This window comes from Ovis canadensis, chromosome 7 (assembly GCF_042477335.2).
Source record: "Ovis canadensis isolate MfBH-ARS-UI-01 breed Bighorn chromosome 7, ARS-UI_OviCan_v2, whole genome shotgun sequence".
Lineage (NCBI taxonomy): Eukaryota > Metazoa > Chordata > Mammalia > Artiodactyla > Bovidae > Ovis > Ovis canadensis.
Genome location: NC_091251.1, coordinates 21950311 through 21961043, shown reverse-complemented (window position 1 = coordinate 21961043; position 10733 = coordinate 21950311). Strand labels below are relative to the sequence as shown.

General features: G+C 41.6%; 1 protein-coding gene across 1 annotated transcript; it reads right to left on the bottom strand.

Annotated features, from left to right (window-relative positions):
• Positions 1-1719: 1719 nt before the first annotated feature.
• On the bottom strand, positions 1720-5155 carry LOC138443294 (small ribosomal subunit protein eS10-like). Its single transcript, XM_069595373.1, has one exon. It carries the CDS (start codon positions 3358-3360, stop codon positions 2863-2865), a length of 498 nt encoding a protein of 165 aa, XP_069451474.1. The 5' UTR covers positions 3361-5155; the 3' UTR covers positions 1720-2862.
• Positions 5156-10733: the final 5578 nt, after the last annotated feature.

Sequence of the window (10733 nt, the reverse complement as noted above, 5' to 3'; positions counted from 1 at the left end):
TAGATAGCATATTAAAAAGCAGAGATATTACCTTGCCAACAAAGGTCCATCTAGTCAAGGCTATGGTTTTTCCTGTGGTCATGTATGGATGTGAGAGTTTGACTGTGAAGAAAGCTGAGTGCCAAAGAATTGATGCTTTTGAACTGTGGTGTTGGAGAAGACTCTTGAGAGTCCCTTGGACTGCAAGGAGACCCAACCAGTCCATTCTAAAGGAGATCAGTCCTAGGTGTTCTTTGGAAGGACTGATGCTAAAGCTGAAACTCCAATACTTTGGCCACCTGATGGGAAGAGTTGACTCACTGAAAAAGACCCTGATGCTGGGAGGGATTGGGGCAGGAGGAGAAGGGGACGACAGAGGCTGAGATGGCTGGATGGCATCACTGCCTCGATGGACATGAGTCTGAGTGAACTCTGGGAGTTGGTGATGGACTGGATGGCCTGGCGTGCTGGGATTCATGGGGTCGCAAAGAGACGGACAGGACTGAGAGACTGAACTGAACTGATACGTTACGTAACATACAATGTATGTGTGCGTGTGCACATGTGCTCGTTCATGTCTGACTCTTTGCAACCCTATAAACAAAAGCCCGCCAGGTTGCTCTGTCCATGGGAGTCTGCAGACGAGAAAATTTGAGTGGGTTGCCATTTCCTACTCCAGGGGATCTTCCCCAACCACCGATCGAACCCATACCTCTTGCATCTCCTGCATTGGCAGACAGGTTCTTTATTATTAGTGCCACCTGGGAAGCCCAAAAAACACATATTTATATAACTAAATAGTAAGGAGGCATTTACCGATAATCATATTTTAAATACTATTTTTAAAAAGGAAAATAGTCTTATAGTGAAATACATAAACTATATAGTAAATTATATTCTATATAGTGTATAGTATAATATATATAGTAAATTATATAGTAATAGTAAAATATATGCATGTATACCAATACATAGTTATGTATAATAATATGTAGTAATATATATAGTAACATATAAATATAGTAAAACAGTAAAGGAAGTATTACAGTCCTGTGACTTCTTTGGACATTTGATTTGTTCTTGTGTGAACAGACAAATTTATCTAGGTACATTTTCAGAAAACTGATTTTTTTCCATGAACCATGAATTGTATAATCATACTTGATATGACCTAAAGTCTATGCAATTACATAAAAGTCTTCAAAGCAAGGACAGTTTATAATTCTTAGACTGCAAATTAGGCATAGATTTTCAGGAGGAAATAAAAGAGGAAATAATCAGAGCAATCTAACACATTTTCTGATCTCCTGAAAGAAATACCCCAATCTGATTATTAGGCCTTTAAGGCAAGAATAGTTGCTCTCAGGTTCTCCCTATATCTAATGCTGAGAATTTTAAGAAATCAGATTTATTTGAAATGGCTATTTTCTTCCTTGTCTCATGAGTAGAGAGGGTAGAGACAGCTAAAATTTCTTAAATGCCTGGTCTATGTCAAGCACTGAGACACTGGAGGCTCAACAGACATTTTCTCATATGCAACATGTCTTTGGGAGGTAAGTGTTATTATTTCCATTTTACAAATGAGAAAATGAAAACTCAGAGAGGCGAGTGGATCTGAAACTTCTCTGAAGAATTATGTTGAGAACTAGAGGCTTCCTATCTGGGAGTTTTTCTTTCTTGTCCTCACATGCTGCGTTAAGCTTTATCGTATTATGCAAATGAAGAAGTCCGTGTTGGTGCTTTTTGTTTTTTTTTTTTTAAGAAGTGGCATAATCTTGTTGGTTCATTAAACAGGCCATCGTAACTCATGCTTTCCAGTATCCAACTACCAGATGACCAGGGGCAGGGACACAATGGCAGGGGTATGGATAACCATAGTCACAGTGTCTGAGTCCAAGAACCTGCACTTTCACCCAACCCCCACTGGGTAACTTCCTTCATCTGCCCAATTGATGGGGCACCTGCCATGGTTGGCCTCTCCCGTTTGCGGCCTCAGGAATTTTGATGCTCTGCCTGCCTCTTGGAATGGTTTTAGGCTCTAGAGCTGAGAAAATACAGCAGTTAATGTTGTTCTTGCCATTAATGCAGGCCTCTAATATTCTCCAGATGCCTTGGTCAAAGCACTGGGTTTTCCTGGAGAATGGGCCTTCCAGGAAGTCTCTCCTAATCTTAGAGTTTTGTTTTTTCTTTTTACAATGATTTGACAAATCACGGCTTTTTCTTCTGACCCTCTCTTTAAATTTTCACAGTCCTTCTCTCATGGAACCTGGCGCACATTCTCCGAGGAGCTTGGTTACAAAACAGTAGAAAACCACACACAGTGTTGCAAGCAAACTGTCCTTTTATCCATGACCACAACTATTATCTCTGGACCTTCTCCTACCTTGAAGTATCCTCTCTGATCCAGGGTTGGTTTCAAAGGTCAAAGCATAGCACTCTTCCTATTCTTAGTTCTGAAATCTTCTTAGTCTGAGAGCTGAGTATTAGCTCCAACTTCTCATCATTCACTCCTCTAAAAAGTCCAGAAAGGCTCAGACAAGTAAAAGTCGTGCACATAACAGGAGATATGCAAAGTACCTCTATTATATCATCCCAGAACTATCTCATACTGAGCTATAGTTAAAGACATTGGAAACACTTATCTTTTAACTATCAATTTCTAATTTCTCCCTTTCCTTGGCTCCTGCAATAGTCTCTCCTGGAAACTCCTACCCAGGGTGTTAATTACCCCATCCTCTGCAAAACAAGAGAACTCTGTGTATATCTTCATCATCTACAGATATTAGATGCTTTAAGATGCTACAGAAAAACCCCATGAACTTTTTTTTTTTTTAACTTTTTCTGCTTACAGGTTTATTCAACATAAAACAACCCCTTTCAACTTTACTGAGGTGGCTGACCATGTCCACGACCAAATCCGCCTCTAAACTGGAATTCAGTTGCTGACCCAGCTCCGGCCTCGGCTTTCTTGTCGGCACCAGGGGGCACGGCGCTTCGTCTGTAGGTGTCTCCGTCGGCTTCCCCTCGCGTGAGTCTTGCAGGTCGCTCTCCCTCCAGACCTTTGGGCCTTGGCCGGCCAGTCTCAGGACGGCTGCGGCGCAGGGTGGCGGGCACGATCTCAGGGGGCAGGTGGAGGTAATCACGGAGATACTGGATGCCCTCGTTGGTGAGGTACCAGTAGAAACGTCTCCAGGCAAACTGTTCCTTCACATAGCCTCGTGACTTGAGAGACTGCATGGCTTTCATGATGTGAAGATTGGGCACATTCTCGTCTGCCAGCTCCGGGTGCTTGGGCATGTGGACATCCTTCTTGGCCACCATCACCCCCTCCTTAAAAAGGAGTTCATAAATGGCAATCCTGTTCTTCTTGGGCATCAACATCGCGACGGTTGCTGTGTCCGGGGCCGGCGCTGGAAAGGCCCCATGAACTTTTTGGCCAACTCGATATTACTGACTCAATGGACATGAGTTTGACCAAACTCTAGGAGATGATGATCAGAGAAGCCTGGCATGCTGCAGTCCATGGGATCTCAAAGAATCACACATGACTTAGCAACTGGACAGCAACAAAAATATTACTTTGTACTGGTACTACCAGAATCGGGTTCTATCAAAATCGGAATCTGTGAGTACATGTAGCTTGTTGGTATTCCCAGGAAGCCAGAGTGAGAGAGAGGAACAATGAGACAGACAAAGAGAGAAAGTCAGGTGAGGTGAGGTGAAGTCGCTCAGTCGTGTCCGACTCTTTGCGACCCTGTGGACTGTAACCTACTAGGCTTCTCCGTCCATGGGATTCTCCAGGCAAGAATACTGGAGTGGATTGCCATTTCCTTCTCCAGGGGATCTTCCCAACCCAGGGATCAAACCCAGGTCTCCCGCATTGGAGGCAGATGCTTTAACCTCTGAGCCACCAGGGAAGGCAGTAAAGGAAGAATCATTATGCAGTTTACAACTGTGGGTAACTGGGGCTGAATTCCAGTGGGAATTGGTTGGGATTTTCTGTGGGGCATTCAACACACACACACACACACACACACCATATGCATTCAAGTAGCTTTAAAACTGAGACAGTGGTGAGGAGCCTTTAACATGCTTGGTTACTGTCTACCACAGCTCAAGTCAGAGGTGGCCAAAGGAATATGACCTGGGCATCAACCATCTCTGTAAGACCTGACACATCATTGTCTTTTTTTTAGATTATATATCCCTCCAGGGCACACACCACATCTTGATCATTCACAGCCTTGATACCCAGAACAGTATCTGGTATAATCTGAAAACTAAATGATTGCATGAATAGATGTATAAATAGGGTTAAAAAAGAAATTTCGCTCACGTGAGGTTAGCACTCACCTAACAGCTTTTCTGATCTCTTTGTATCACTTGGCTTGTTAATAACAGTTTTTACCATACCTGCTGAAGCTTTGCCATAGCTGCTACATTTTATCATAGTACATAAAAACTGTAGGGAAAATTTCTAAAGAGATTTGTTTAAGAACAATCAAATTTCTAGATAAAATTTTTTTTTAATTATTTCTCTTCTTATTGCCTGCTTTGTCACCCACTTTTCACTGTAAAGGGCAACAGGAAAAAGTGATCATGAAGTAAAAACAGAAAACATCTACTCGGTTAGGCAAGATTCCAAAGAAATTAATCATGTTTTCACAAGGGTATTAAACCAGTTTCCTGATTAAATTGTAGTTTGGTACACAAATGAATTTGAAAACTAAACTCAATGGAGATTTAGTGATGTGAGATTGTAATCAAGTCCAGTAATTTCTAAACCAGTGGAGTGAGGGTCCCAGAGCATTAGCTGAAGTTGAGAAGTTGAGAACTCAGACAGGTCTCAACACGTCAGGGTGGCCTGTAGATGGGCTCACCAGAGCACAGCTTTAAGAGGACTGAAGGAACATCTTGGGAAGAATAGTGGGAGATGTTGACAGCCAGCCCCTGGGCCTGAGGCCCTGACCCCACTGGGGAGCAGAAAGTCTTCCTTTATCCTCTGACAGGCAATGTACTTGGTGGGGAAAGTGTTCTGCCCAGGGGAGGGGATGGGAGAACCCACGGCTGAGGTCTGAGAAGGAGGACAAATCTGGATACAGCAGGAGACAGAGCACTTGATTGCCTTCCCATGCAGCCCTCAGAAACTCATGCTCAATTCCTAGGGAGAGAAAATCTGTAATAGAGAGGAAACTAAATAAAGAGCTATTATCACTAGAAATGCAGCAAGATACTGAGAAGAGATAGCTCTGTGTCACATGAGGAAAGAAAGAAGCTCACTTCAGAACCAAGAACCTTGCCAATATTGGAGGAATGGAGAGAAGGGATCAGGCTGAGCAGCAGGAGGGCAACGTCATGGACTTCTTAGCAGAAGAAGAGGGAGGTCAGGATGGAATGAACTACAGAGAAAAGTAGTAACATCAAGATGAGAGGGTGGAAGCCTTCAGGCCATCAGTAGGAGGCAGAGCTGATATTAAAACCACACCTTCTGACTTCTGGGTGGCAGAATCATAAAGGAGCTCTTCCCATCCTCTATCCCTGTGACTATTCACCTCAGGCCAAACCGCACTGCCCGAGACCATCACTCCTTACTAGACAACACTGATTTCTTTTTCCTTATGTGGAAATCTTCTGGAAACTCACTTTGATTAAACATACAAATAAGACATAGTAATAAATATTTCGTAGTAATTGTCAGTTCAGTTCAGTTCAGTCGCTCAGTCGTGTCCGACTCTGCGACCCCATGAATCGCAGCACGCCAGGCCTCCCTGTCCATCACCAACTCCCGGAGTTCACTCAGACTCAAAGTAAAGAAAAATTTAAGCAATAGAGCTTATTTGACTTGATTATTAAATTTAATTCATATGTAAATGCGTTTCTGTGTTAAGTCACTTCAGTTGTGTCTGACTCTTTGTAACTCCATGAACTGTAGCCCGCCAGGCTCCCCTGTCCTTGGGATTCTCCAGGCAAGAATACTGGAGTGGGTTGCCATGCTCTCCTCCAGGGTATTTTCCTGACCCGGGGATTGAATCTGTGTCTCTTATGTCTCCTGCCCTGGGAGGCAGGTTCTTTACCACTAGCACCACCTGGGAAGCCCTCATATGTAAATACATATCTTTAATTATATAAGCAATTGATATTTATTAGAAGAAAAGTTCTGAATTACCCTATCTGCTTGCATAGATTAAAAAAAATAAATTTGAAGTGACATTATGGTTCATTATCCCACCAAGAAATAAAAATATTATTTGAGAACACAGAAATGAAGTGGTTTAGCATGCATGCATTTAAAACTGAAGATAAATGGTTAAATCAACAATGTTAAATCCATGCAAGGACTATTACATAACCATCAAAATGTTTTCTTTAAATGTGTAATAACATGGAAAAACAAGTATAATAATGAGTGGGGGAAAGCTGAGATATTATTGAATATAAACTGTAGAGATACAACTTCATTTTTACAACCTAAAATTGAAAGATAGATGAGACATGGACTATTTCTTCCTTTACTTTACTTTCTATTTATTCAATAACTATCCATTATGTTGCTAACTTGAAAACAGGTTCAGGAGAAAGAACATGACTTCAGTTCAGTTCAGTCGCTCAGTCGTATCCTACTCTTTGCGACCCCATGAACCACAGCACACTAGGCCTCCCTGTCCATCACCAACTCCCAGAGTTCACCCAAACCCATGTCCATTGAGTCGGTGATGCCATCCAACCATCTCCTCCTCTGTCGTCCCCTTCTCCTCCTGCCCTCAATCTTTCAAATGAGTCAGCTCTTCACATCAGGTGGCCAAAGTACTGGAGTTTCAGCCTCAACATCAGTCTTTGCAACGAATATTCAGGACTGAGTTCCTTTAGGATGGACTGGTTGTACATCCTTGCAGTCCAAGGGACTCTCAAGAGTCTGCTCCAACACCCCAGTTCAAAAGCATCAATTCTTTGGCACGCAGCTTTCTTCACAGTCCAACTCTCACATCCATACATGACCACAGGAAAAACCATAGCCTTGACTAGATGGACCTTTGCTGGCAAAGTAATGTCTCTGCTTTTCAATATGCTATCTAGGTTGGTCATAACTTTCCTTCCAAGGAGTAAGAGTCTTTTAATTTCATGGCTGCAATCACCATCTGCAGTGATTTTGGAGACCCCAAAATAAAGTCTGACACTGTTTCCACTGTTTCCCCATCTATTTCCTATGAAGTGATATGACCAGATGCCATGATCTAAGTTTTCTGAATGTTGAGCTTTAAGCCAACTTTTTCACTCTCCTCTTTCACTTTCATCAAGAGGCTCTTTAGTTCTTCACTTTCTGCCATAAGGGTGGTGTCATCTGCATATCTGAGGTTATTGATATTTCTCCTGGCAATCTTGATTCCAGCTTGTGCTTCTTCCAGCCCAGCGTTTCTCATGATGTACTCTGCATAGAAGTTAAATAAGCAGGGTGACAATATACAGCCTTGATGTACTCCTTTTCCTATTTGGAACCAGTCGGTTGTTCCATGTCCAGTTCTAACTGTTGCTTCCTAACCTGCATATAGGTTTCTCAAGGGGCAGATCAGGTGGTCTGGTATTCCCATCTCTTTCAATTTTCTACAGTTTATTGTGATCCACACAGTCAAAGGCTTTGGCATAGTCAATAAAGCAGAAATAGATGTTTCTCTGGAACTCTTTTGCTTTTTCGATGATCCATTGGATGTTGGCAATTTGATCTCTGGTTCCTCTGCCTTTTCTAAAACCAGCTTGAACATCTGGAAGTTCATGGTTCACATATTGCTGAAGCCTGGCTTGGAGAATTTTGAGCATTACTTTACTAGCGTGTGAGATGAGTGCAATTGTGTGGTAGTTTGAGCATTCTTTGGCATTGCCCTTCTTTGGGATTGGAATGAAAACTGACCTTTTCCAGTCCTGTGGCCACTGCTGAGTTTTCCATATTTGCTGGCATATTGAGTGTAGCACTTTCACAGCATCATCTTTCAGGATTTGAAATAGCTCAACTGGAATGCCATCACCTCCACTAGCTTTGTTCGTAGTGATGCTTTCTAAGGCCCACTTGATTTCCCATTCCAGGATGTCTGGCTCTAGGTGAGTAATTATACCATCATGATTATCTTGGTCATGAAGATCTTTTCTGTACAGTTCTCCTGTGTATTCTTGCCACCTCTTCTTAATATCTTCTGCTTCTGGTTGGTCCATACCATTTCTGTCCTTTATCAAGCCCATCTTTGCATGAAATGTTCCCTTGGTCTCTCTAATTTTCTTGAAGAGATCTCTAGTCTTTCCCATTCTGTTGTTTTCCTCTATCTTTGCATTGATCACTGAGGAAGGTTTTCATATCTCTCCTTGCTATTCTTTGAAACTCTGCATTCAAATGCTTAAGTGTGTAAAAAATCCCAAATCTTCACAGGGCCCAGATTTGAAAAAATTACTTTACAGATCTGGAATAAACTGTTTTGAATAAATAACTTTCTGCCTTAGTTTGAAAATCACTTTTTTCCCCCCTGCATTTTCTGGAACAAATATGTGAAAGATTGGAGCACATGTGTGCCTGGCAGTTATCTTGTTGAAAGGAGGCCCTCAATAAACATTTATTGATGGCATGCGAAGTCCCTACTACCTACTCTTTCCCAAAACTTAATCACTCTACTCTGCGTGAAGCAAAACAATGTTCAGAAGTTTAATCAGTCTTAGCAAAGAGACTCCCTATGTATCATCCCTTTTCTTACCAGTATTATTTGCCTGTGAATATCTTAGGACCAGACATTGATACTGGCATTCATTATATTTTAAGTTTTTAGTTAATTTTTTGTCAATAGATACAAAAAGTCTTCTGGAAAGTGACCTACATCATAACCAATAGGACTGTCTTTGTTTAGGGGCAAGCTGGCCATATCAGAGAGATCAGCCATGTGATTTGAGTCACACAGTATCCATTGACCTGGAGACTGAGTTCAACCACAGAAGCAAAAAATCAATCAATTATGCCTATGGAATAAAGTTCCAGTAACACTCTGGACACCAAAACGCAAGCAATCTTCCCCGGCAGTACTCCCTGCATATTGTCAGATGTCAGTGCTGGGAGGTTAATGAGTCATCACTCCAGGGGACAGCACAACAAGAGCTTTGTGTCTGGAGCTCTTCCAAACTGTGCCTATGAATCTCTTCCTTTTGCTGGTTTTTATCTGTGTCATTTCCCTGTAATAAACCATAATCATGAGTATAATAAGTTTCAGTGAGTTCTATGAATTGTTCTAAGGAGTGATCAAACCCGAGGATGATTTTAGGAACCCCCTCAGACTTTCAGTTGGCGTCAGAACTGAGCACAGTCTTAAGGACTGTGCCCCGAAACTTTACCGCTTCAGCAACTCCAGGCATGTGGGTAATATGCAAACAAATGGGCGTGACTGGGCTTGGCCCTCGGGTTGGCCAACCCCCCATTAAAATATCTGGACAACATAAGTTCTGCACATGTGTTTTGCTGTAAGGCATGTATAATGTATGTATGTGTTGAGTCGCTCAGTCATGTCTGACTCCCTATGACCCCATGCACTGCAGCCCACCAGGTCTCCCTGTCCATGGGATTCTCCAGGCAAGAATACTGGAGTGGGTTGCCATTTTCTTCTCTGTGTATAATATATAATTGTGTCCAAACAAGTACAATCTTCTACCAAGCAAAGTAAAATCTGTAATTGTCAAATTTGCTAGATATTTTATGTATACACAGAGTAACTGAACTGCAACATTTTTGTGACAGAACTCATGCTGAAAACAAAATTATATATATACATATGTATATATATAAGTATGTGTGTTTCCCTCTTTCCTACCCATCTCCAATTAGATTTTTTTAATGTTTGTGCTTTTGAAGAATTATAATGCTTTGTAAATCAAACCAAGTTTCCCACGGTGCTATTGTAGTAGGGAAATAACCCCCTCAGCATGTGTTTAGAAGAGCACAATAGGAATCCTGACGTGCAAAAAAAGCACAGAAAACAGTGGGTTCATAACAGTCTTCACTGTTCTAGAATTTTCCTGGGAAACAGGAAGAATTTGTACCTTTGGTCCATAAACAAAGAGATGCCAAACAACATCTGTTTTTAACATACAAATATTTGTCTCCATGTCTTGGTCAAATATCCCTTCATTCTAGTCAAGGAAAAAAAAATCCTATGGGAAACAGACCACATTCATTTTTAAATTGGTTTTCTTTTGGCATGTGCCATCCCTGAGAGCTCAGTTGGTAAAGAATCTGCCTGCAATACAGGGGACCTGGGTTCAATTCCTGGGTCAGGAAGATCCCCTGGAGAAGGGAAAGGCTACCCACTCGAGTATTCTGGCCTGTAGAAGTTGCAAAGGGTCAGACACGACTGAGCAACTTTCACTTCCTTTAGCATAATTCAACTATCTCTTCTTGTCATATTCTTTCTCAATATTAGACATTTTTTAGAAGATAATAAGCTCATTATTTTATTATTAATAATTAACCATGAATAATAGGAAAAGACCCTGATGCTGGGAAAGATTGAAGGCAAAAGGAGAAGGGGGTGACAGAGGATGAAATGGTTAGATAGTATCACCAATTCAAAGGACATGAATTTGTCCTCTACAAACTCGGGGAGATAGTAGAGGACAGAGGAGCCTGGTGTGCCAAAGTCCATGGGGTCATAAAGAGCTGCACACAACTTAGTGCCTGAACCACACAGCAACAAAACTTAGTTTTTCATTGAATTTTCTGTGGTTAGTATTTA

What these genes read in the sequence shown, in the direction of transcription:
- LOC138443294 (XM_069595373.1), bottom strand. Translation starts at nt 3,360, where the DNA reads ATGTTGATGCCCAAGAAGAACAGGATTGCCATTTATGAACTCCTTTTT.